A 27019-nucleotide genomic window follows, 5' to 3' on the forward strand; every position below is an offset into this window, starting at 1 on the left:
GCAGCCCAGAGTACTGAGACCTTTAGATTTATAAAGAGGACAGAACAGCTCAGAGTACTGAGACCTTTAGTTTAATAAAGAGGACAGAGAGACAGAACAGCTCAGAGTACTGAGACCTTTCGATTTATAAAGAGGACAGAGAGACAGAACAGCTCAGAGTACTGAGACCTTTAGTTTAATAAAGAGGACAGAACAGCTCAGAGTACTGAGACCTTTAGATTTATAAAGAGGACAGAGAGACAGAGCAGCTCAGAGTACTGAGACCTTCTGTTTTATAAAGAGGACAGAGAGACAGAACAGCTCAGAGTACTGAGACCTTTAGTTTAATAAAGAGGACAGAACAGCTCAGAGTACTGAGACCTTTAGATTTATAAAGAGGACAGAGAGACAGAACAGCTCAGAGTACTGAGACCTTTAGATTTATAAAGAGGACAGAGAGACAGGGCAGCTCAGAGTACTGAGACCTTTAGATTTATAAAGAGGACAGAGAGACAGAACAGCTCAGAGTACTGAGACCTTTAGATTTATAAAGAGGACAGAGAGACAGAACAGCTCAGAGTACTGAGACCTTTAGTTTTATAAAGAGGACAGAGAGACAGGGCAGCTCAGAGTACTGAGACCTTTAGATTTATAAAGAGGACAGAGAGACAGAACAGCTCAGAGTACTGAGACCTTTAGTTTTATAAAGAGGACAGAGAGACAGGGCAGCTCAGAGTACTGAGACCTTTAGATTTATAAAGAGGACAGAACAGCTCAGAGTACTGAGACCTTTAGTTTAATAAAGAGGACAGAACAGCTCAGAGTACTGAGACCTTTAGTTTTATAAAGAGGACAGAGAGACAGAACAGCTCAGAGTACTGAGACCTTTAGTTTTATAAAGAGGACAGAGATACAGGGCAGCTCAGAGTACTGAGACCTTTAGATTTATAAAGAGGACAGAACAGCTCAGAGTACTGAGACCTTTAGATTTATAAAGAGGACAGAGTAGTGTAGAGTGAGTCTGTACCAACCTGGTCAGTTATAAATATTTATGTGACATGTCTTTGTGTTGTTCAAACCAAACTGTCTCACAGTCCCAGACTGGATCTGTCCTCTGCCGACACTGTCTTTCTGCCGACACTGTCTTTCTGCCGACACTGTCTTTCTGCCGACACTGTCTTTCTGCCGACACTGTCTTTCTGCCGACAGCCAAGGCTACATCCCTACAATCCTGTCTCTGTGTTGCCGTGTCCCTAATCCCTGTCTCTGTGTTGCCATGTCCCTAATCCCTGTCTCTGTGTTGCCATGTCCCTAATCCCTGTCTCTGTGTTGCCATGTCCCTAATCCCTGTCTCTGTGTTGCCATGTCCCTAATCCCTGTCTCTGTGTTGCCATGTCCCTAATCCCTGTCTCTGTGTTGCCATGTCCCTAATCCCTGTCTCTGTGTTGCCATGTCCCTAATCCCTGTCTCTGTGTTGCCATGTCCCTAATCCCTGTCTCTGTGTTGCCATGTCCTAATCCCTGTCTCTGTGTTGCCATGTCCCTAATCCCTGTCTCTGTGTTGCCATGTCCCTAATCCCTGTCTCTGTGTTGCCATGTCCCTAATCCCTGTCTCTGTGTTGCCATGTCCCTAATCCCTGTCTCTGTGTTGCCGTGTCCCTAATCCCTGTCTCTGTGTTGCCATGTCCCTAATCCCTGTCTCTGTGTTGCCATGTCCCTAATCCCTGTCTCTGTGTTGCCATGTCCCTAATCCCTGTCTCTGTGTTGCCATTTCCCTAATCCCTGTCTCTGTGTTGCCATGTCCTAGTCTCTGTGTTGCCATGTCCCTAATCCCTGTCTCTGTGTTGCCATTTCCCTAATCCCTGCCTCTGTGTTGCCATGTCCTAGTCTCTGTGTTGCCATGTCCCTAATCCCTGTCTCTGTGTTGCCATTTCCCTAATCCCTGTCTCTGTGTTGCCATGTCCTAGTCTCTGTGTTGCCATGTCCCTAATCCCTGTCTCTGTGTTGCCATGTCCCTAATCCCTGTCTCTGTGTTGCCATGTCCTAATCCCTGTCTCTGTGTTGCCGTGTCCCTAATCCCTGTCTCTGTGTTGCTGTGTCCTAGTCTCTGTGTTGCCATGTCCCTAATCCCTGTCTCTGTGTTGCCATGTCCCTAATCCCTGTCTCTGTGTTGCCATGTCCCTAATCCCTGTCTCTGTGTTGCTGTGTCCTAGTCTCTGTGTTGCCATGTCCTAATCCCTGTCTCTGTGTTGCCATGTCCCTAATCCCTGTCTCTGTGTTGCCGTGTCCCTAATCCCTGTCTCTGTGTTGCCGTGTCCCTAATCCCTGTCTCTGTGTTGCCATGTCCCTAATCCCTGTCTCTGTGTTGCCATGTCCCTAATCCCTGTCTCTGTGTTGCCATGTCCCTAATCCCTGTCTCTGTGTTGCCGTGTCCCTAATCCCTGTCTCTGTGTTGCCGTGTCCCTAATCCCTGTCTCTGTGTTGCCGTGTCCCTAATCCCTGTCTCTGTGTTGCCGTGTCCCTAATCCCTGTCTCTGTGTTGCTGTGTCCTAGTCTCTGTGTTGCCGTGTCCTAGTCTCTGTGTTGCCATGTCCCTAATCCCTGTCTCTGTGTTGCCATGTCCCTAATCCCTGTCTCTGTGTTGCCATGTCCCTAATCCCTGTCTCTGTGTTGCCATGTCCCTAATCCCTGTCTCTGTGTTGCCATGTCCCTAATCCCTGTCTCTGTGTTGCCATGTCCCTAATCCCTGTCTCTGTGTTGCCATGTCCCGAATCCCCGTCCTCTGTGTTGCCATGTCCTAGTCTCTGTGTTGCCATGTCCCGAATCCCCGTCCTCTGTGTTGCCATGTCCTAGTCTCTGTGTTGCCATGTCCCTAATCCCCGTCCTCTGTGTTGCCATGTCCCTAATCCCCGTCCTCTGTGTTGCCGTGTCCCTAATCCCTGTCTCTGTGTTGCCGTGTCCCTAATCCCTGTCTCTGTGTTGCCGTGTCCCTAATCCCTGTCTCTGTGTTGCCGTGTCCCTAATCCCTGTCTCCTGTCTCTGTGTTTTCCAGTGAGGCCCAGTGATGACGAGGACCAACAGGAGAAGGCTCTGTCCCAGGCGTATGATGCCATGCCAGATGGCCGCTCCCCACTCGACATCCTCAGGAAGAGAGAGGAGAGACGACAAATCGGTAAGGCTCCAAACCCAATACCGTGTTTACACAGGTCCTTTATGTGGTTTAGGTCTAGATACACACTGTCATTTATATAGTCCCTGACTGTCTGGACTCTACACACTGTCATTTATATAGTCCCTGACTGTCTGGACTCTACACACTGTCATTTATATAGTCCCTGACTGTCTGGACTCTACACACTGTCATTTATATAGTCCCTGACTGTCTGGACTCTACACACTGACTGTCATTTATATAGTCCCTGACTGTCTGGACTCTACACACTGACTGTCATTTATATAGTCCCTGACTGTCTGGACTCTACACACTGACTGTCATTTATATAGTCCCTGACTGTCTGGACTCTACACACTGACTGTCATTTATATAGTCCCTGACTGTCTGGACTCTACACACTGACTGTCATTTATATAGTCCCTGACTGTCTGGACTCTACACACTGACTGTCATTTATATAGTCCCTGACTGTCTGGACTCTACACACTGACTGTCATTTATATAGTCCCTGACTGTCTGGAATCTACACACTGACTGTCATTTATATAGTCCCTGACTGTCTGGACTCTACACCATGTTATCACCTGGTACCCCGTGTGTATAGCCATGTTATCACCTGGTACCCTGTGTGTATAGCCCCGTTATCACCTGGTACCCCGTGTGTATAGCCCCGTTATCACCTGGAACTAAACGGGTCTAAACGGGATCCATTTAGTTTTTACCTGTATACTTACTCACCTGGCTTAATGACTCTTCCTCTTTCCACCCTCCACCTCTTCTTCTCCCTCCTCCACCTCCCCGTTAATTCCTCCTCCCTCCTCCACCTCCCTTCTCCTTCCCCAGGTAAGGCCCACCTGCGGCGGGCTGTGATAGGTCATGAGGAGGGTCTGAGGATCCATAGTCTGTGTCGTCACCTCAGGAAGCTGGATGTGCTCCAGGCCATCCTCCAGGCCAGTCACAACCGTTCCCTGGCCAAGTTCAATGACAACGACCGAGAGGACGAGTTCACAGACTATCTGGAGGCTCCAGACATCGTCTGTGAGTCAATCAATCAATTGTATTTGTGAAGCCCCCAACATCTGTGTAATTAATCAATCAATTGTATTTGTGAAGCCCCCAACATCTGTGTAATTAATCAATCAATTGTATTTGTGAAGCCCCCAACATCTGTGTAATTAATCAATCAATTGTATTTGTGAAGCCCCCAACATCTGTGTAATTAATCAATCAATTGAGGGGGTCTGACTGTTGGACCTCATTACATTAGAGAGACAGAGGGGGTCTGACTGTTGGACCTCATTACATTAGAAAGACAGAGGGGGTCTGACTGTCAAATGTACCTCATGTCATTAGAGAGACAGAGGGGGTCTGACTGTTGGACCTCATTACATTAGAGAGACAGAGGGGGTCTGACTGTTGGACCTCATTACATTAGAGAGACAGAGGGGGTCTGACTGTTGGACCTCATTACATTAGAGAGACAGAGGGGGTCTGACTGTTGGACCTCATTACATTAGAGAGACAGAGGGGGTCTGACTGTTGGACCTCATTACATTAGAGAGACAGAGGGGGTCTGACTGTTGGACCTCATTACATTAGAGAGACAGAGGGGGTCTGACTGTTGGACCTCATTACATTAGAGAGACAGAGGGGGTCTGACTGTTGGACCTCATTACATTAGAGAGACAGAGGGGGTCTGACTGTTGGACCTCATTACATTAGAGAGACAGAGGGGGTCTGACTGTTGGACCTCATTACATTAGAGAGACAGAGGGGGTCTGACTGTTGGACCTCATTACATTAGAGAGACAGAGGGGGTCTGACTGTTGGACCTCATTACATTAGAGAGACAGAGGGGGTCTGACTGTTGGACCTCATTACAAGTGGTCTGTTCCATCGGTGGTGTGGATTGTAAGACTAGACATACAATCTAACTTCCTGGTTGGTTCTCATGTGAAATTACCTTCAACAACCTAATAACCTTTTAAAACAGCTGTTTAGTAGGTCCAGGATGTTGTGATGCTGTAATGTTTACAGTGTGGCCATGCGCTCCCTGTCGTGCTGAACCCCAGAGGAAGTTGGCAGGTTGTGTGTGTTGTTGTGGTAATTAACAGACCTGTTTTCCCTCCTCAGCTAAAACGGAGCACAAGGCAGAGATGGAAACGCCCATGGCCACAAAGGTGAAAGTCACAGACTTTTTCCGGAGGCTGGTATGTGGGCTTACTAATTTCTTTTAACATTTTCAGGGCTGCTGTTCCAGACACAGATTGTTAAAGCCTAGTCCTGGACTATGAAGCTTGGTGAATGGAGAATCACCAGTAACTCTTAAAACTCCTCTTATAGTCTGGGACTAAGATTAATCTGTGTCTGGGAAACCGTCCCGTCGTGTAAAATATCTACGGTGTTTTCAGAAATTGGCATCACAAAGCTCTGGATTTGTGTGTTGTTGTTTTTTAAAAAACAGTTAAATTCAGTTCAACTTTTCTTTGTACACCCAGATGGTGTGGTGCTGTTTTCTGAATCCGCCCCAACAGAACCACTATGGCAGTACTAACATTAACCCTGGAGACAGTGATCCAACAGAACCACTATGGCAGTACTAACATTAACCCTGGAGACGGTGATCCAACAGAACCACTATGGCAGTACTAACATTAACCCTGGAGACAGTGATCCAACAGAACCACTATGGCAGTACTAACATTAACCCTGGAGACAGTGATCCAACAGAACCACTATGGCATTACTAACATTAACCCTGGAGACAGTGATCCAACAGAACCACTATGGCAGTACTAACATTAACCCTGGAGACGGTGATCCAACAGAACCACTATGGCAGTACTAACATTAACCCTGGAGACGGTGATCCAACAGAACCACTATGGCAGTACTAACATTAACCCTGGAGACAGTGATCCAACAGAACCACTATGGCATTACTAACATTAACCCTGGAGACAGTGACCCAACAGAACCACTATGGCAGTACTAACATTAACCCTGTAGACAGTGATCCAACAGAACCACTATCGCAGTACTAACATTAACCCTGGAGACAGTGATCCAACAGAACCACTATGGCAGTACTAACATTATCCCTGGAGACAGTGACCCAACAGAACCACTATGGCAGTACTAACATTAACCCTGGAGACAGTGATCCAACAGAACCACTATGGCATTACTAACATTAACCCTGGAGACAGTGACCCAACAGAACCACTATGGCAGTACTAACATTAACCCTGGAGACGGTGATCCAACAGAACCACTATGGCAGTACTAACATTAACCCTGGAGACAGTGATCCAACAGAACCACTATGGCATTACTAACATTAACCCTGGAGACAGTGACCCAACAGAACCACTATGGCAGTACTAACATTAACCCTGTAGACAGTGATCCAACAGAACCACTATGGCAGTACTAACATTAACCCTGGAGACAGTGATCCAACAGAACCACTATGGCAGTACTAACATTATCCCTGGAGACAGTGACCCAACAGAACCACTATGGCAGTACTAACATTAACCCTGTAGACAGTGATCCAACAGAACCACTATGGCATTACTAACATTAACCCTGGAGACAGTGACCCAACAGAACCACTATGGCAGTACTAACATTAACCCTGTAGACAGTGATCCAACAGAACCACTATGGCAGTACTAACATTAACCCTGTAGACAGTGATCCAACAGAACCACTATGGCAGTACTAACATTAACCCTGTAGACAGTGATCCAACAGAACCACTATGGCATTACTAACATTAACCCTGGAGACAGTGATCCAACAGAACCACTATGGCATTACTAACATTAACCCTGGAGACAGTGACCCAACAGAACCACTATGGCAGTACTAACATTAACCCTGGAGACAGTGACCCAACAGAACCACTATGGCAGTACTAACATTATCCCTGGAGACAGTGATCCAACAGAACCACTATGGCAGTACTAACATTAACCCTGGAGACAGTGATCCAACAGAACCACTATGGCAGTACTAACATTAACCCTGGAGACAGTGACCCAACAGAACCACTATGGCAGTACTAACATTAACCCTGGAGACAGTGATCCAACAGAACCACTATGGCAGTACTAACATTAACCCTGGAGACAGTGACCCAACAGAACCACTATGGCAGTACTAACATTATCCCTGGAGACAGTGATCCAACAGAACCACTATGGCAGTACTAACATTAACCCTGGAGACAGTGACCCAACAGAACCACTATGGCAGTACTAACATTAACCCTGTAGACAGTGATCCAACAGAACCACTATGGCAGTACTAACATTAACCCTGGAGACAGTGATCCGCCCCAACAGAACGGGTCGACTCTAGGTCATTAACAGTGGTGTTGAACTTAATAAGTCTCTTTCCTCAGCCTCCTTGTCTTGATGAATCAATAACATTAACAATGGTGGTGTCCTAAACGCACCCTCATCTATTCCCTACATAGTACCCTACCTCTGACCAGGCTCCATAGTACCCTTTGACCAGGCTCCATAGTACCCTTTGACCAGGCTCCATAGTGCCCTACATAGTGACCAGGCTCCATAGTGCCCTACATAGTGACCAGGCTCCATAGTGCCCTACCTTTGACCAGACTCCATAGTGCCCTACCTTTGACCAGGCTCCATAGTACCCTACCTCTGACCAGGCTCCATAGTACCCTCTCACCAGGCTCCATAGTACCCTACATAGTGACCAGGCTCCATAGTACCCTACCTCTGACCAGGCTCCATAGTACCCTACATAGTGACCAGGCTCCATAGTACCCTACCTCTGACCAGGCTCCATAGTACCCTACCTTTGACCAGGCTCCATAGTGCCCTCTGACCAGGCTCCATAGTGCCCTACCTCTGACCAGGCTCCATAGTGCCCTACCTCTGACCAGGCTCCATAGTGCCCTACCTCTGACCAGGCTCCATAGTGCCCTACCTCTGACCAGGCTCCATAGTGCCCTACCTCTGACCAGGCTCCATAGTGCCCTACCTCTGACCAGGCTCCATAGTGCCCTACCTCTGACCAGGCTCCATAGTGCCCTACCTCTGACCAGGCTCCATAGTGCCCTACCTTTGACCAGGCTCCATAGTGCCCTACCTTTGACCAGGCTCCATAGTGCCCTGCCTTTGACCAGGCTCCATAGTGCCCTACCTTTGACCAGGCTCCATAGTGCCCTACCTTAGACCAGGCTCCATAGTGCCCTATATAGTGACCAGGCTCCATAGTGCCTTACCTCTGACCAGGCTCCATAGTGCCCTGCCTTTGACCAGGCTCCATAGTGCCCTCTGACCAGGCTCCATAGTGCCCTAACTTTGACCAGGCTCCATAGTGCCCTAACTTTGACCAGGCTCCATAGTACCCTCTGACCAGGCTCCATAGTACCCTCTGACCAGGCTCCATAGTGCCCTGCCTTTGACCAGGCTCCATAGTGCCCTACCTCTGACCAGGCTCCATAGTACCCTACCTCTGACCAGGCTCCATAGTACCCTCTGACCAGGCTCCATAGTACCCTGCCTTTGACCAGGCTCCATAGTGCCCTACCTTTGACCAGGCTCCATAGTGCCCTACCTTTGACCAGGCTCCATAGTGCCCTACCTTTGACCAGGCTCCATAGTGCCCTACCTTTGACCAGGCTCCATAGTGCCCTGCCTTTGACCAGGCTCCATAGTGCCCTACCTCTGACCAGGCTCCATAGTGCCCTACCTTAGACCAGGCTCCATAGTGCCCTATATAGTGACCAGGCTCCATAGTGCCTTACCTTTAACCAGGCTCCATAGTGCCCTCTGACCAGGCTCCATAGTGCCCTGCCTTTTACCAGGCGCCATAGTGCCCTTAGCCCAGGCTCCATAGTGCCCTACATAGTGACCAGGCTCCATAGTGTCCTATATAGTGACCAGGCTCCATAGTGCCCTACCTTTGACCAGGCTCCATAGTGCCCTACCTTTGACCTGGCTCCATAGTGCCCTCTGACCAGGCTCCAAAGTGCCCTACCTTTGACTGGGCTCCATAGTGCCCTCTGACCAGGCTCCAAAGTACCCTACCTTTGACCAGGCTCCATAGTGCCCTACCTTTGACCAGGCTCCATAGTTCCCTACCTTTGACCAGGCTCCATAGTGCCCTCTGACCAGCCTCCAAAGTGCCCTACCTTTGACCGGGCTCCATAGTGCCCTACCTTTGCCCAGGCTCCATAGTGCCCTACCTTTGACCAGGTCCCTTAGTACCATTTGGGATGCACACTGTCAGTCCTATCAAGGTTTGGGGTGTCCATGGTAAGTTTTCATAATAACCTGCCCTCCCCCTCCAGGGTCCTCTGTCAGTGTTCTCTGCTAAGCAACGCTGGACAGCTCCTCGTACCGTCAGGCTGAGACTGGAGGACAGAGACCTGGGCTTCACCCTGAGAGGAGACCCTGCACCTGTACAGGTTACCTCCCTGGACCCACTCTGCCCTGCCGCTGTGAGTCTGCTATACTACTGGTTACTGGGGGGGAAGGGTTAGGCTGACGCACACTTAGGCTAATGGGGGGGAAGGGTTAGGCTGACGCACACTTAGGCTAATGGGGGGAAGGGTTAGGCTGACGCACATTTAGGCTAATGGGGGGAAGGGTTAGGCTGACGCACATTTAGCCTCCAGGAGGGAAGGGTTAGGCTGACGCACATTTAGGCTAAAGGAGGGAAGGTTTTTGTGCTTAGGGGTGTGTCCTGTTGGAAAGTGAACCTCCACCACAGTCTGAGGTCCTGAGCGCTCTGGAGCAGGTTTTCATCAAGGATCTCTCTGTACTTTGCTCCGTTCAACTTTCCCTTGATCCTGACTAGTCTCCCAGTCCCTCCTGCTGAAAAACATCCCCACAGCATGATGCTGCCACCACCATGTTTCACCGTAGGGATGGTGCCAGGTTTCCTCCAGACGTGAAGCTAGGCATTCAGGCCAAAGATTTCAATCTTGATTTCATCAGACCAGAGAATCTTGTTTCTCGGTCTGAGAGTCTTTTAGTTGCCTTTTGGCAAACTCCAAGTGGGCTGTCATTTGCCTTTTACTGAGGAGTGGCTTCCGTCTGGCCACTCTACCATAAAGGCCTAATTGGTGGAGTGCTGCAGAGATGGTTGTCCTTCTGGAAGGTTGTCCCATCTCCACAGAGGAACTCTGGCGATCTGTCAGACTGACCATCAGGTGTTTGGTCACCTCCCTGACCAAAGCCCTTCTCCCCCGATTGTTCAGTTTGGTCGAGTCAAGGGGTCTGAATACTTTCTGAATACATTGTATATCCCCCCCACTAGTATTTTAATGAAGACAGCTTCTCCATCCCGGAGGGGTTTTCCAGGGGCATTTAGTAGTCTGGCGACCTAAATTCCAGAACTGAGCAAGAAACGGGCAACCATTGCAGAACAAACACTAGTGTAAATACAAACCATATGGATGTTTTATTCAGTTTCCCTTTTGTACTTTAACTATTTGCACATCGTTGCAACACTGTAAATGGACTATTCTTCTGGAAACTTCCATGAGTGTAATGTTTACTGTTCATTTTTGATTATTTCACTTTTATGTTTTATTTCAGTTGCTTTGGCAATGTTAACATGTTTCCCATGCCAGTAAAGCCAATTGAATTGAATTGAGGGAGAGACCTATTTAGGTTGCCATTTCAGACAGCCAGTGTTATCTCTGGGACTGACTCCCCCCCTTGTTAAAAATCTCCTTCCACCTTCGTCATTTATGACTAAATGTTGTTATCTCTCTGTTACCAGGTCGACGGGCTGAAAGAGGGGGACTACATTGTTGCCGTGGGAGATGTGGACTGTAAGTGGATGGTAGTGAGCGAGGTGATGCGGCTGCTGAAGGATGTGGACGAGGACGGGATCGACATCCGCGTTGTTAGCTTGATGGACAACGGCCTGCCCATGGTAAGGTCCGCCTTCTGGCTCTGACTGGCTCCTGAGGAAGCCTGGAAGGTTCTTATTGGCTCCTGAGGATGCCTGGAAGGTTCTTATTGGCTCCTGAGGATGCCTGGAAGGTTCTTATTGGCTCCTGAGGAAGCCTGGAAGGTTCTTATTGGCTCCTGAGGAAGCCTGGAAGGTTCTTATTGGCTCCTGAGGAAGCCTGGAAGGTCCTTAGTGGCTCCTGAGGATGCCTGGAAGGTCCTTATTGGCTCCTGAGGAAGCCTGGAAGGCCCTTAGTGGCTCCCGAGGATGTCTGGAAGATCCTTAGTGGCTCCCGAGGATGTCTGGAAGATCCTTAGTGGCTCCCGATGATGCCTGGAAGGTCCTTATTGGCTCCCGAGGATGCCTGGAAGGTCCTTAGTGGCTCCAGAGGATGCCTGGAAGGTCCATAGTGGCTCAAGAGGATGCATGGAAGGTCCTTAGTGGCTCCCGAGGATGCCTGGAAGGTCCTTAGTGGCTCCCGAGGATGCCTGGAAGGTCCTTAGTGGCTCCCGAGGATGCCTGGAAGGTCCTTAGTGGCTCCCGAGGATGCCTGGAAGGTCCTTAGTGGCTCCCGAGGATGCCTGGAAGGTCCTTAGTGGCTCCCGAGGATGCCTGGAAGGTCCTTAGTGGCTCCCGAGGATGCCTGCAAGGTCCTTAGTGGCTCCCGAGGATGCCTGCAAGGTCCTTAGTGGCTCCCGAGGATGCCTGCAAGGTCCTTAGTGGCTCCCGAGGATGCCTGGAAGGTCCTTAGTGGCTCCCGAGGATGCCTGGAAGGTCCTTAGTGGCTCCCGAGGATGCCTGGAAAGTCCTTAGTGGCTCCCGAGGATGCCTGGAAGGTCCTTAGTGGCTCCCGAGGATGCCTGGAAGGTCCTTAGTGGCTCCCGAGGATGCCTGGAAGGTCCTTAGTGGCTCCCGAGGATGCCTGGAAGGTCCTTAGTGGCTCCCGAGGATGCCTGGAAGGTCCTTAGTGGCTCCCGAGGATGCCTGGAAGGTCCTTAGTGGCTCCCGAGGATGCCTGGAAGGTCCTTAGTGGCTCCCGAGGATGCCTGGAAGGTCCTTAGTGGCTCCCGAGGATGCCTGGAAGGGCCTTAGTGGCTCCCGAGGATGCCTGGAAGGGCCTTTGTGGCTCCTGAGGATGCCTGGATGGGCCTTAGTGGCTCCTGAGGATGCCTGGATGGGCCTTAGTGGCCCCTGAGGATGCCTGGAAGGTCCTTATTGGCTCCCGAGGAAGCCTGGAAGGTTCTAATATGCTCCTGAGGATGCTTGGACGGTCACCCTTTCTGTTTCCTCAGTGGTGACCATCTGCGATGGCAGATCAATTGCGTTATGCATTAAGTTGTTATCAGTGCTGTCAAACTCTCAGCTCTCGATGAGTTCCTCTCTCTCTCAGCTCTCGATGAGGAGTTCCTCTCTCTCTCAGCTCTCGATGAGGAGTTCCTCTCTCTCTCAGCTCTCGATGAGGAGTTCCTCTCTCTCTCTCAGCTCTCGATGAGGAGTTCCTCTCTCTCTCTCAGCTCTCGATGAGGAGTTACTCTCTCTCTCAGCTCTCGATGAGGAGTTACTCTCTCTCTCAGCTCTCGATGAGGAGTTCCTCTCTCTCTCAGCTCTCGATGAGGAGTTCCTCTCTCTCTCAGCTCTCGATGAGGAGTTCCTCTCTCTCTCAGCTCTCGTTGAGGAGTTCCTCTCTCTCAGCTCTCGATGAGGAGTATCTCTCTCAGCTTGGTGATGATGAGTTCCCCTCTCTCTCAGCTCTCGATGAGGAGTTCCTCTCTCTCTCAGTTTGGTGATGAGGAGTTCCTCTCTCTCTCAGCTTGGTGATGAGGAGTTCCTCTCTTTCTCAGCTCTCGATGAGGAGTTCCCCTCTCTCTCAGCTCTCAATGAGGAGTTCCTCTCTCTCTCAGCTTGGTGATGAGGAGTTCCTCTCTTTCTCAGCTCTAGTTGAGGAGTTCCTCTCTCTCTCAGCTTGGTGACGAGGAGGTCCTCTCTCTCTCAGCTCTCGTTGAGGAGTTCCTCTCTCTCTCAGCTCTCGTTGAGGAGTTCCTCTCTCTCTCAGCTCTCGTTGAGGAGTTCCTCTCTCTCTCAGCTCTCGTTGAGGAGTTCCTCTCTCTCTCAGCTCTCGATGAGGAGTTCCTCTCTATCTCAGCTCTCGATGAGGAGTTCCTCTCTCTCTCAGCTTGGTGATGAGGAGTTCCTCTCTCTCTCAGCTTGGTGATGAGGAGTTCCTCTCTCTCTCTCAGCTCTCGATGAGGAGTTCCTCTCTATCTCAGCTCTCGATGAGGAGTTCCTCTCTCTCTCAGCTTGGTGATGAGGAGTTCCTCTCTCTCTCAGCTTGGTGACGAGGAGTTCCTCTCTCTCTCAGCTCTCGATGAGGAGTTCCTCTCTCTCTCAGCTTGGTGACGAGGAGTTCCTCTCTCTCTCAGCTTGGTGACGAGGAGTTCCTCTCTCTCTCAGCTTGGTGATGAGGAGTTCCTCTCTCTCTCAGCTTGGTGATGAGGAGTTCCTCTCTCTCTCAGCTTGGTGATGAGGAGTTCCTCTCTCTCTCAGCTTGGTGACGAGGAGTTCCTCTCTCTCTCAGCTTGGTGATGAGGAGTTCCTCTCTCTCTCAGCTTGGTGACGAGGAGTTCCTCTCTCTCTCAGCTTGGTGACGAGGAGTTCCTCTCTCTCTCAGCTTGGTGATGAGGAGTTCCTCTCTCTCTCAGCTTGGTGATGAGGAGTTCCTCTCTCTCTCAGCTTGGTGACGAGGAGTTCCTCTCTCTCTCAGCTTGGTGACGAGGAGTTCCTCTCTCTCTCAGCTTGGTGATGAGGAGTTCCTCTCTCTCTCAGCTTGGTGATGAGGAGTTCCTCTCTCTCTCAGCTTGGTGATGAGGAGTTCCTCTCTCTCTCAGCTTGGTGATGAGGAGTTCCTCTCTCTCTCAGCTTGGTGATGAGGAGTTCCTCTCTCTCTCAGCTTGGTGACGAGGAGTTCCTCTCTATCTCAGCTTGGTGATGAGGAGTTCCTCTCTCTCTCAGCTTGGTGATGAGGAGTTCCTCTCTCTCTCAGCTTGGTGACGAGGAGTTCCTCTCTCTCTCAGCTTGGTGATGAGGAGTTCCTCTCTCTCTCAGCTTGGTGATGAGGAGTTCCTCTCTCTCTCAGCTTGGTGATGAGGAGTTCCTCTCTCTCTCAGCTTGGTGCTGAGGAGTTCCTCTCTCTCTCAGCTTGGTGATGAGGAGTTCCTCTCTCTCTCAGCTTGGTGATGAGGAGTTCCTCTCTCTCTCAGCTTGGTGATGAGGAGTTCCTCTCTCTCTCAGCTTGGTGATGAGGAGTTCCTCTCTCTCTCAGCTTGGTGATGAGGAGTTCCTCTCTCTCTCAGCTTGGTGACGAGGAGTTCCTCTCTCTCTCAGCTTGGTGACGAGGAGTTCCTCTCTCTCTCAGCTTGGTGACGAGGAGTTCCTCTCTCTCTCAGCTTGGTGATGAGGAGTTCCTCTCTCTCTCAGCTTGGTGACGAGGAGTTCCTCTCTCTCTCAGCTTGGTGACGAGGAGTTCCTCTCTCTCTCAGCTTGGTGACGAGGAGTTCCTCTCTCTCTCAGCTTGGTGATTTACAAACAGAAGGTGCAGTTTCCCATCTGAATGTGCTCTTCTTTTCATTTAGTCAAATGGATAACTACTGCAGGAAGCGTTTTATATTATGTGACAATACCCTGATTTTTGGGGGGAATATTTGTAAAACTCATACAGTTTAATTCATTTAAGTAGAAATTTGAAATGTTTAGTCTTTACCTGTAGTAATATCCTCTCTCCCTCCCTCCCCTCCTCTCTCCCTCTTTCTCTCTCTCCCTCATCTTCCTCTCCTCCTCCCTCCCTCCCTCCCTCATCTTCCTCCCCTCAGCCCACTAAGAGTGCCACGTACTGCGGAGGTATATCTAAGACCTACTCCATGATCTGCCTTGCATTCGACGACGACAAGAGCCCCAAGGGCCGCAAGGTGACCAAGAAGGGCTCCTTCCTGTCCTGGGGCGTGAAGAACCATCTGAAGAGCTCCAGCACCCTGAGCCTCCCTACAGCAGACTACTCTGGAACACTGCCTTGGAACAAACCCTGTCCCACCTTCCCTTCCTCCAGCTCCTACAACGACTCCGCTCTTTACTAGAGAAGGAAACATACTGGACTGTACAGACACTCTACTGGGTTAGAGAATACTGTGTTAAGGTCTCAAATGGCACCCTATTCCCCATATAGTGCAGTACTTTGGAGGTCTATGGGCTCTGGTCTAAAGTAGTGCACTATATAGGGAATAGGGTGCCATTGTGGGCACACTTGTTAAATCCACTTTAATCAGTGTAGATGAAGGGGATTTTCAAATAAGGATTTTCAAGCCTTGAGACAATTGAGACATGGATTGTATTTGTGTGCCAATCAGAGGGTGAAAGGGCAAGACAAAATATTTAAGTGTCTTTGAACAGGGTATGGTTGTAGGTGCCAGGCGCACCGGTTTGTGTGAAGAACTGCAACGCTGCTGAGTTTTTCACACTCAACAGTTTCCCGTGTGAATCAAGAATGGTCCACCACCCAAAGGACATCCAGCCAACTTGACACCACTGTGGGAAGCACTGGAGTCAACATGGGCCAGCATCCCTGTGGAACGCTTTCAACACCTTGTAGAGTCCATGCCCCGACACATTGAGGCTGTTCTGTCACATTGAGGCTGTTCTGTCACATTGAGGCTGTTCTGTCACATTGAGGCTGTTCTGACACATTGAGGCCGTTCTGTCACATTGAGGCTGTTCTGTCACATTGAGGCTGTTCTGACACATTGAGGCTGTTCTGACACATTGAGGCTGTTCTGACACATTGAGGCTGTTCTGACACATTGAGGCTGTTCTGACACATTGAGGCCGTTCTGTCACATTGAGGCTGTTCTGTTCTGACACATTGAGGCTGTTCTGTTCTGTCACATTGAGGCTGTTCTGTTCTGTCACATTGAGGCTGTTCTGTTCTGTCACATTGAGGCTGTTCTGTTCTGTCACATTGAGGCTGTTCTGTCACATTGAGGCTGTTCTGTCACATTGAGGCTGTTCTGTCACATTGAGGCTGTTCTGTCACATTGAGGCTGTTCTGTCACATTGAGGCTGTTCTGTCACATTGAGGCTGTTCTGTCACATTGAGGCTGTTCTGTCACATTGAGGCTGTTCCGAGGGCAAAAAGGATGGCGGTGTCACTCTATATTAGGAAGGTGTTCTTAATGTTTTGTATACTCGGTGTGTTGATATTCTAATGTAAAAAATGTCAAGTTAAACTATGTAGATATCCCACTATGTAGAAGGTGAAGGATGTAACTCTTAAACCAGGAAGTGATACGTCTGTAGTGAGTGTTGTGATAGGCTAACACAATGCGCTGTAAGCTGATGAAAATAGATTTCTTTATTTTTTTATTTTTGTGTGTAATTTCTTGTTAAGACAATTACTGTGGTTGATATGAAGGAATATTGTGTGTGGTGGGCAGTTCTGATGTAGGCCTTGTGAAATCTCTGTGTTTTAGATTTTATTGGCATGTCAGGGGAGGGAGGGAGAAGAGGGGGAGAGAGGGGGCCTGGGTTGAGGGGAAAAGAGGAAGGGAGGGAGAGGGGGCCTGGGTTGAGGGGAAAAGAGGAAGGGAGCGAGAGGGGGCCTGGGTTGAGGGGAAAAGAGGGAGGGATGGAGAGGGGGCCTAAGCAGTGTAATAAACCAAAAAACCTCTGGGCCATTGAGACACAGCTCTCACCTAAGCTTCTGCCATATTGTAATAGTGAGTTCTAACAAGCCTTTAAATGAAACTGGTCGTAGTTAAACACTAATTTCCATCCCCCCTCCTCCTGTACTGCTGACCGGCAGCCATTTTAAACACTAATATCTATCCCCCCATCTCCTGTACTGCTGACCGGCAGCCATTTTGAAACTCATTGTAGTTAAACACTAATATCCATCCCCCTCCTCCTGTACTGCTGACCGGCAGCCATTTTGAAACACTAATATCTATCCCCCCTCCTCCTGTACTGCTGACCGGCAGCCATTTTGAAACACTAATATCCATCCCCCCTCCTCCTGTACTGCTGACCGGCAGCCATTTTGAAACTGGTCGTAGTTAAACACTAATATCCACCCCCCCTCCTCCTGTACTGCTGACCGGCAGCCATTTTAATGACAACCTTTCCTGGTAGAGCAGGGAGAAGTCTCCCTACCATCGGACAGATGTGGTTCTATCTCTGTGGATGTTTGTGTAATATTTGCTGTTAAAAATGAAGGCTATTTTGTAAAAGGGAAAAAGACTGGTTGTGTTGTCTGTTTTTTTTGTCTCCAGTGTTCAGTGTATTTGCAGATGCTAACGTTAATATAATAGTATACAACAGGTTCATGTTAATTTCGCTAAGCCTGGGTTCCATTGAAGGGAAGAGTCCCTGTTTGATTCCACCATTGTGATTCTACTGGTCTCTAGTGGTTTCTAGTGGTTTCTACTGGTCTCTAGTGGTTTCTACTGGTCTCTAGTGGTTTATATGGGTTTCTAGTGGTCTCTAGTGGTTTCTATGGGTTTCTACTGGTCTCTAGTGGTTTCTACTGGTCTCTAGTGGTCTCTAGTGGTCTCTAGTGGTTTCTACTGGTCTCTAGTGGTCTCTAATGGATGTCCACCTGAACATTTTTCTGACACTGCAGTGTTGCACTTTCTTATCTACAAAGTAGATTATTATACGTTTGTAATAAAAATCAAACAACAAGAAACATCTGAATATCTGTGTGTGTACATTGCAAAGTGTTTGTGGTCGGTAAAGTTGTGAAGTCTGTTGGCTGTTGCAAAGTTATGTATTTTCTGAGATCATTGTCTTCAAAGGGGTATGTAAAAAAATATATATATATATATATTCACTGCGTTTCATCTTCTTTCAGGAAATCGCGGCTTCCTGAATTCTACAAAGCAGCACATTGTGTGCAGGTCATAGGTACTCTAGGTTTGATTGTAAACACACCTGTTGTACCGAGGACAGTCACAATCCCTTTCTGTTGCTCGTCCCATCTTTACTGAACTCAATTGTGGCTAAATAGTTGTTGTACAGTTTTTATAATGCTTGTGTAAACTGCTAGTACAGTTTATAATCCTTGTGTAAACTGCTAATACAGTTTATAATCCTTGTGTAAACTGTACTCCAGCTATAACCTTGCTAATACAGTTTATAACCTTGCTAGTAGAGTTTATAACCTTGCTAGTAGAGTTTATAACCTTGCTAATAGTTTATAACCTCGCTAATACAGTTTATAATCCTTGTGTAAACTGTACTCCAGCTATAACCTTGCTAATACAGTTTATAACCTTGCTAGTAGAGTTTATAACCTTGCTAGTAGAGTTTATAACCTTGCTAGTAGAGTTTATAACCTTGCTAATAGAGTTTATAACCTTGCTAATACAGTTTATAACGTATAGCTGTCCTGCTCCAGTTATGTGTAAATATAAAGTCACATTATTATGAAGGAAAATTAATTGAAGGGCATTTTGACTTCATGTGTGTAGGAATGGATATGATTGAGTTGATATATTATTGTAAAATGTTTTTCTGTTGGGAGGCGTACAGTATACTGCATGATTATAAACTATCAATAATCTCTGTTGGGAGGTGTACAGTATACTGCATGATTATAAACTATTCATCTCTGTTGGGAGGCATATATTCAATATATCTTCACAGTCCTCATGTTTTCTGTTGGGAGGCTTACACTGTTAATATCTACACAGTCCTTGTGTTTTCTGCAGTGGGGGGTACACTCCAAATGGCCCCCTATTCCCTATATAATGAGCCCATAGAGCGCTGGTTAGAAGTAGTTCACTCTACAGGGGATAGGAGGCCATTTTGGACGGACTCCTCGTTGTTGTTGTTCTCCTGTTGGTTTCCATGGTTTCACTCTGTACCTCCTTTCTTACTGCCGGATACAAAACAGCTGTGGTGACAATGTCTTGCTGTTGATTGATGTACAGTCCGTTATTTTATCATCGTGTATGTATGTTTGTCCTCGGTCAACTTAAATCTCAATAAACTATGTGAATAAACTGAATAGATGAAGCATCTTTCTGCCTTCCATAGGGGGACATTACATCCATAGTGGAGTGAGTTGGAGCATCTTTCTGCCTTCCATAGGGGGACATTACATCCATAGTGGAGTGAGTTGGAGCATCTTTCTGCCTTCCATAGGGGGGACATTACATCCATAGTGGAGTGAGTTGGAGCATCGTTCTGCCTTCCATAGGGGGGACATTACATCCATAGTGGAGTGAGTTGGAGCATCGTTCTGCCTTCCATAGGGGGGACATTACATCCATAGTGGAGTGAGTTGGAGCATCTTTCTGCCTTCCATAGGGGGACATTACATCCATAGTGGAGTGAGTTGGAGCATCTTTCTGCTTTCCATAGGGGGACATTACATCCATAGTGGAGTGAGTTGGAGCATCTGTCTGCTTTCCATAGGGGGACATTACATCCATAGTGGAGTGAGTTGGAGCATCTTTCTGCCTTCCATAGGGGGACATTACATCCACAGTGAGTTGGAGCATCTTTCTGCCTTCCATAGGGGGACATTTCATCCATAGTGGAGTGAGTTGGAGCATCTTTCTGCCTTCCATAGGGGGACATTACATCCATAGTGGAGTGAGTTGGAGCATCTTTCTGCCTTCCATAGGGGGGGATTACATCCATAGTGGAGTTGGAGCAACGTTTTATACATTATAAAGTTATATAAGTTATTATAAAATTATACATTCATACTTTGAGTGCTTCGCCGAGCTGACGCAGAGCTGTTGTCAAGGAAGTGAGTTTGTGTTTCCACAGAACCTCCCGCCCACACCTACCGTCAACCAGTCACGTCAATGCGAAACTATATGAAGTCGTTCGCATTGTTCCAAAAATTTGCGAGGTGTACAGCGATGGGGTAGAGAGCTCAATTTGACCTCTGCATGCCTCCGGAGGCTCCGTGATTGCGTCATACCATCCATACAGCGACTGCAGATCAAACATAAATTGGCTTTAAGAAAATCATGTTCATGTTGCTGTCCGAATCATCTCTTGTATTTTTCAACTCACACATTATTTCCCCTTGCTTCCAACCTAGCACTTAGTTTGGTACAGGGGGGGTTAATATAAACCTAGCATCTAGTTTGGTACAGCGGGGGTTAATATAAACCTAGCATCTAGTTTGGGGGGGGGTTAATATAAACCTAGCATCTAGTTTGGGGGGGTTAATATAAACCTAGCATCTAATAATAATAAGGCAGAACAGTTGAAACTGGAGCAGCAGCACGGCCAGGTGGACTGGGGACAGCAAGGAGTCATCATGTCAGGTTTTCCTGGGGCATGGTCCTAGGGCTCAGGTCCTCCGAGAGAGAGAAACAAAGAGAGAATTAGAAAGAGCATATGTGGGATGGCCAGTCCTCTTTTGGCTGTGCCGGGTGGAGATTATAACAGAACATGGCCAAGATGTTCAAATGTTCATAAATGACCAGCGTGGTCGAATAATAATAATAATAATAATAAGGCATAATATAAACATAGCATCTAGTTTGGTACAGCGGGGGTTAATATAAACCTAGCATCTAGTTTGGTACAGGGGGAGGGGGGTAATATAAACCTAGCATCTAGTTTGGTACAGGGGGGTTAATATAAACCTAGCATCTAGTTTGGGGGGGTTAATATAAACCTAGCATCTAGTTTGGTACAGGGGGGGGTAATATAAACCTAGCATCTAGTTTGGTACAGGGGGGTTAATATAAACCTAGCATCTAGTTTGGGGGGGTTAATATAAACCTAGCATCTAGTTTGGGGGGGTTAATATAAACCTAGCATCTAGTTTGGGGGGGTTAATATAAACCTAGCATCTAGTTTGGTACATGGGGGGTTAATATAAACCTAGCATCTAGTTTGGGGGGGGGGGTTAATATAACCTAGCATCTAGTTTGGGGGGGGGTTAATATAACCTAGCATCTAGTTTGGGGGGGGGGGGGGGGTAATATAAACCTAGCATCTAGTTTGGGCTGGTTAATATAAACCTAGCATCTAGTTTGGGGGGTTAATATAACCTAGCATCTAGTTTGGTACAGCGGGGGTTAATATAAACCTAGCATCTTGTTTGGGGGGGGGGGTTAATATAACCTAGCATCTAGTTTGGGGGGGGTTAATATAAACCTAGCATCTAGTTTGGGGGGGGGGTTTAATATAAACCTAGCATCTAGTTTGGGCTGGTTAATATAAACCTAGCATCTAGTTTGGGGGGTTAAAATAACCTAGCATCTAGTTTGGTACAGCGGGGGTTAATATAAACCTAGCATCTAGTTTGGGGGGGGGGTTAATATAACCTAGCATCTAGTTTGGGGGGGGGGGTTAATATAACCTAGCATCTAGTTTGGGGGGGGGTTAATATAAACCTAGCATCTAGTTTGGGGGGGGGTTAATATAAACCTAGCATCTAGTTTGGGGGGGGGGGTTAATATAACCTAGCATCTAGTTTGGGAGGGGTTAATATAAACCTAGCATCTAGTTTGGGGGGGGGGGGGGGTTAATATAAACCTAGCATCTAGTTTGGGGGGGTTAATATAAACCTAGCATCTAGTTTGGGGGGGTTAATATAAACCTAGCATCTAGTTTGGGGGGTTAATATAAACCTAGCATCTAGTTTGGTACAGCGGGGGTTAATATAAACCTAGCATCTAGTTTGGTACAGCGAGGGTTAATATAAACCTAGCATCTAGTTTGGGGGGGTTAATATAAACCTAGCATCTAGTTTGGTACAGCGGGGGTTAATATAAACCTAGCATCTAGTTTGGTACAGCGAGGGTTAATATAAACCTAGCATCTAGTTTGGGGGGGTTAATATAATCCTAGCATCTAGTTTGGTACAGCGAGGGTTAATATAAACCTAGCATCTAGTTTGGTACAGCGAGGGTTAATATAAACCTAGCATCTAGTTTGGGGGGGTTAATATAAACCTAGCATCTAGTTTGGTACAGCGGGGGTTAATATAAACCTAGCATCTAGTTTGGGGGGGTTAATATAAACCTAGCATCTAGTTTGGGGGGGTTAATATTAACCTAGCATCTAGTTTGGTACAGCGGGGTTAATATAAACCTAGCATCTAGTTTGGTACATGGGGGGTTAATATAAACCTAGCATCTAGTTTGGTACATGGGGGGTTAATATAAACCTAGCATCTAGTTTGGTACATGGGGGGTTAATATAAACCTAGCATCTAGTTTGGTACATGGGGGGTTAATATAAACCTAGCATCTAGTTTGGTACATGGGGGGTTAATATAAACCTAGCATCTAGTTTGGGGGGTTAATATAAACCTAGCATCTAGTTTGGTACATGGGGGGTTAATATAAACCTAGCATCTAGTTTGGTACATGGGGGGTTAATATAAACCTAGCATCTAGTTTGGTACATGGGGGGTTAATATAAACCTAGCATCTAGTTTGGGGGGGTTAATATAAACCTAGCATCTAGTTTGGGGGGGTTAATATAAACCTAGCATCTAGTTTGGTACATGGGGGGTTAATATAAACCTAGCATCTAGTTTGGGGGGGGGGGTTAATATAACCTAGCATCTAGTTTGGGGGGGGGTTAATATAACCTAGCATCTAGTTTGGGGGGGGGGGGGGGGTAATATAAACCTAGCATCTAGTTTGGGCTGGTTAATATAAACCTAGCATCTAGTTTGGGGGGTTAATATAACCTAGCATCTAGTTTGGTACAGCGGGGGTTAATATAAACCTAGCATCTTGTTTGGGGGGGGGGGTTAATATAACCTAGCATCTAGTTTGGGGGGGGTTAATATAAACCTAGCATCTAGTTTGGGGGGGGGGTTTAATATAAACCTAGCATCTAGTTTGGGCTGGTTAATATAAACCTAGCATCTAGTTTGGGGGGTTAAAATAACCTAGCATCTAGTTTGGTACAGCGGGGGTTAATATAAACCTAGCATCTAGTTTGGGGGGGGGGTTAATATAACCTAGCATCTAGTTTGGGGGGGGGGGTTAATATAACCTAGCATCTAGTTTGGGGGGGGGGTTAATATAAACCTAGCATCTAGTTTGGGGGGGGGGTTAATATAAACCTAGCATCTAGTTTGGGGGGGGGGGTTAATATAACCTAGCATCTAGTTTGGGAGGGGTTAATATAAACCTAGCATCTAGTTTGGGGGGGGGGGGGGGGTTAATATAAACCTAGCATCTAGTTTGGGGGGGTTAATATAAACCTAGCATCTAGTTTGGGGGGGTTAATATAAACCTAGCATCTAGTTTGGGGGGTTAATATAAACCTAGCATCTAGTTTGGTACAGCGGGGGTTAATATAAACCTAGCATCTAGTTTGGTACAGCGAGGGTTAATATAAACCTAGCATCTAGTTTGGGGGGGTTAATATAAACCTAGCATCTAGTTTGGTACAGCGGGGGTTAATATAAACCTAGCATCTAGTTTGGTACAGCGAGGGTTAATATAAACCTAGCATCTAGTTTGGGGGGGTTAATATAATCCTAGCATCTAGTTTGGTACAGCGAGGGTTAATATAAACCTAGCATCTAGTTTGGTACAGCGAGGGTTAATATAAACCTAGCATCTAGTTTGGGGGGGTTAATATAAACCTAGCATCTAGTTTGGTACAGCGGGGGTTAATATAAACCTAGCATCTAGTTTGGGGGGGTTAATATAAACCTAGCATCTAGTTTGGGGGGGTTAATATTAACCTAGCATCTAGTTTGGTACAGCGGGGTTAATATAAACCTAGCATCTAGTTTGGTACATGGGGGGTTAATATAAACCTAGCATCTAGTTTGGTACATGGGGGGTTAATATAAACCTAGCATCTAGTTTGGTACATGGGGGGTTAATATAAACCTAGCATCTAGTTTGGTACATGGGGGGTTAATATAAACCTAGCATCTAGTTTGGTACATGGGGGGTTAATATAAACCTAGCATCTAGTTTGGGGGGTTAATATAAACCTAGCATCTAGTTTGGTACATGGGGGGTTAATATAAACCTAGCATCTAGTTTGGTACATGGGGGGTTAATATAAACCTAGCATCTAGTTTGGTACATGGGGGGTTAATATAAACCTAGCATCTAGTTTGGGGGGTTAATATAAACCTAGCATCTAGTTTGGGGGGGTTAATATAAACCTAGCATCTAGTTTGGGGGGGTTAATATAAACCTAGCATCTAGTTTGGGGGGGTTAATATAAACCTAGCATCTAGTTTGGGGGGGTTAATATAAACCTAGCATCTAGTTTGGTACATGGGGGGTTAATATAAACCTAGTATCTAGTTTGGGGGGTTAATATAAACCTAGCATCTAGTTTGGGGGGTTAATATAAACCTAGCATCTAGTTTGGGGGGGGGGGGGTTAATATAAACCTAGTATCTAGTTTGGGGGGTTAATATAAACCTAGTATCTAGTTTGGGGGGTTAATATAAACCTAGCATCTAGTTTGGGGGGGGGGGGTTAATATAAACCTAGTATCTAGTTTGGGGGGTTAATATAAACCTAGTATCTAGTTTGGGGGGTTAATATAAACCTAGCATCTAGTTTGGGGGGGGGGGGGTTAATATAAACCTAGTATCTAGTTTGGGGGGTTAATATAAACCTAGTATCTAGTTTGGGGGGTTAATATAAACCTAGCATCTAGTTTGGGGGGGGGGGGTTAATATAAACCTAGTATCTAGTTTGGGGGGTTAATATAAACCTAGCATCTAGTTTGGGGGGGGGGGGTTAATATAAACCTAGCATCTAGTTTGGGGGGTTAATATAAACCTAGCATCTAGTTTGGGGGGGGGGGGTTAATATAAACCTAGTATCTAGTTTGGGGGGTTAATATAAACCTAGCATCTAGTTTGGGGGGGGGGGGTTAATATAAACCTAGCATCTAGTTTGGGGGGTTAATATAAACCTAGCATCTAGTTTGGGGGGGGGGGGTTAATATAAACCTAGTATCTAGTTTGGGGGGTTAATATAAACCTAGTATCTAGTTTGGGGGGTTAATATAAACCTAGCATCTAGTTTGGGGGGGGGGGGGTTAATATAAACCTAGCATCTAGTTTGGGGGGGGGGGGTTAATATAAACCTAGTATCTAGTTTGGGGGGTTAATATAAACCTAGTATCTAGTTTGGGGGGTTAATATAAACCTAGCATCTAGTTTGGGGGGGGGGGGGTTAATATAAACCTAGCATCTAGTTTGGGGGGGGGGGGTTAATATAAACCTAGCATCTAGTTTGGGGGGTTAATATAAAAATGTTTGTCCTTGTGGTTCTTGGCTATTTACATTGTTTTGTTCACAAAACAGGTTGATTTTCTATGATTTGAGGTTCAACCACTAGATAGAGAAAACATCTCTTCTGCTAGTCAGACTCAATCCCAAAGCCACAGACATGACTCTGGTCGCACTACCACGTGCCGCTCTTAAAGGGGCAGGTGAACATTTTGGTCTCATCTGTGATACAGTATTTTGTTTGTCAGACTTGGCTCACAAAAATGGAATGAAATAATATACCACATGAGTTACTTCTTACTGGTAATACATGTATTGCTTTAGAAACAAAGCCAAAGTCCATTCGTTTTTTTTCTGGTTTGTTGGTGTAATTTTAGCAGCAACAAAATATTTTTTAAATCTACCTACCATCGTTGCTGCTGAACCAAAACGTGAATTGTATCCCCGGTTCATGATACCACACTGCCTCTTGTGCCTTATTGCTTAATTAACATACATTACATGTTTATTGCCTTATTGCTTAATTAACATACATTACATGTTTCTTGCAGTGGTGGGAAAAGTACCCAATTACCATACTTGAATAAAAGTAAAGATACCTTAATAGAAATTGACTCAAGTAAAAGTAAAATCCTACTTGAAGTAAAACATACTACTTGGGTAAACGTGTAAAAGTATTTGGTTTAAAATATACTTAAGGCTGAAAAAGGGGCGGCAGGGTAGCCTAGTGGTTAGAGTGGAGGGGTGGAGGGACGGCAGGGTATCCTAGTGGTTAGAGTGGAGGGGTGGAGGGACGGCAGGGTATCCTAGTGGTTAGAGTGGAGGGGTGGAGGGATGGCAGGGTATCCTAGTGGTTAGAGTGGAGGGGTGGAGGGACGGCAGGGTATCCTAGTGGTTAGAGTGGAGGGGGGGCAGGGTATCCTAGTGGTTAGAGTGGAGGGATGGCAGGGTAGACTAGTGGTTAGAGTGGAGGGACGGCAGGGTATCCTAGTGGTTAAAGTGGAGGGGCGGCAGGGTATCCTAGTGGTTAGAGTGGAGGGACGGCAGGGTAGACTAGTGGTTAGAGTGGAGGGACGGCAGGGTATCCTAGTGGTTAGAGTGGAGGGGCGGCAGGGTATCCTAGTGGTTAGAGTGGAGGGACGGCAGGTATCCTAGTGGTTAGAGTGGAGGGACGGCAGGTAGCCTAGTGGTTAGAGTGGAGGGACGGCAGGGTATCCTAGTGGTTAGAGTGGAGGGACGGCAGGGTATCCTAGTGGTTAGAGTGGAGGGGGGGCAGGGTATCCTAGTGGTTAGAGTGGAGGGGCGGCAGGGTATCCTAGTGGTTAGAGTGGAGGGGCGGCAGGTAGCCTAGTGGTTAGAGTGGAGGGGCGGCAGGTAGACTAGTGGTTAGAGTGGAGGGACGGCAGGTAGACTAGTGGTTAGAGTGGAGGGGAGGCAGGTAGACTAGTGGTTAGAGTGGAGGGACAGCAGGTAGACTAGTGGTTAGAGTGGAGGGGAGGCAGGTAGACTAGTGGTTAGAGTGGAGGGACGGCAGGTAGACTAGTGGTTAGAGTGGAGGGGAGGCAGGTAGCCTAGTGGTTAGAGTGGATGGGGGGCAGGGTATCCTAGTGGTTAGAGTGGAGGGGCGGCAGGTAGCCTAGTGGTTAGAGTGGAGGGGCGGCAGGG

The 27019-nt window shown here is 47.1% G+C and overlaps 1 protein-coding gene across 1 annotated transcript in view; it reads left to right on the forward strand.

The window, feature by feature from the left end:
* Nucleotides 1–15428, forward strand: part of LOC139384794 (rhophilin-2-like) — a 71731-nt gene extending 56303 nt beyond the window's left edge. The window contains exons 10-15 of the mRNA XM_071129674.1: nt 3031–3150; nt 3997–4191; nt 5287–5363; nt 9491–9640; nt 10930–11085; nt 14970–15428. Of these exons, the coding sequence (XP_070985775.1) occupies nt 3031–3150; nt 3997–4191; nt 5287–5363; nt 9491–9640; nt 10930–11085; nt 14970–15230 (959 nt within the window). The 3' untranslated portion in view covers nt 15231–15428. The remainder of the gene's footprint in view (nt 1–3030; nt 3151–3996; nt 4192–5286; nt 5364–9490; nt 9641–10929; nt 11086–14969) is intronic.
* Nucleotides 15429–27019: the final 11591 nt, after the last annotated feature.

This window comes from Oncorhynchus clarkii, chromosome 26, assembly GCF_045791955.1.
Source record: "Oncorhynchus clarkii lewisi isolate Uvic-CL-2024 chromosome 26, UVic_Ocla_1.0, whole genome shotgun sequence".
NCBI lineage: Eukaryota > Metazoa > Chordata > Actinopteri > Salmoniformes > Salmonidae > Oncorhynchus > Oncorhynchus clarkii.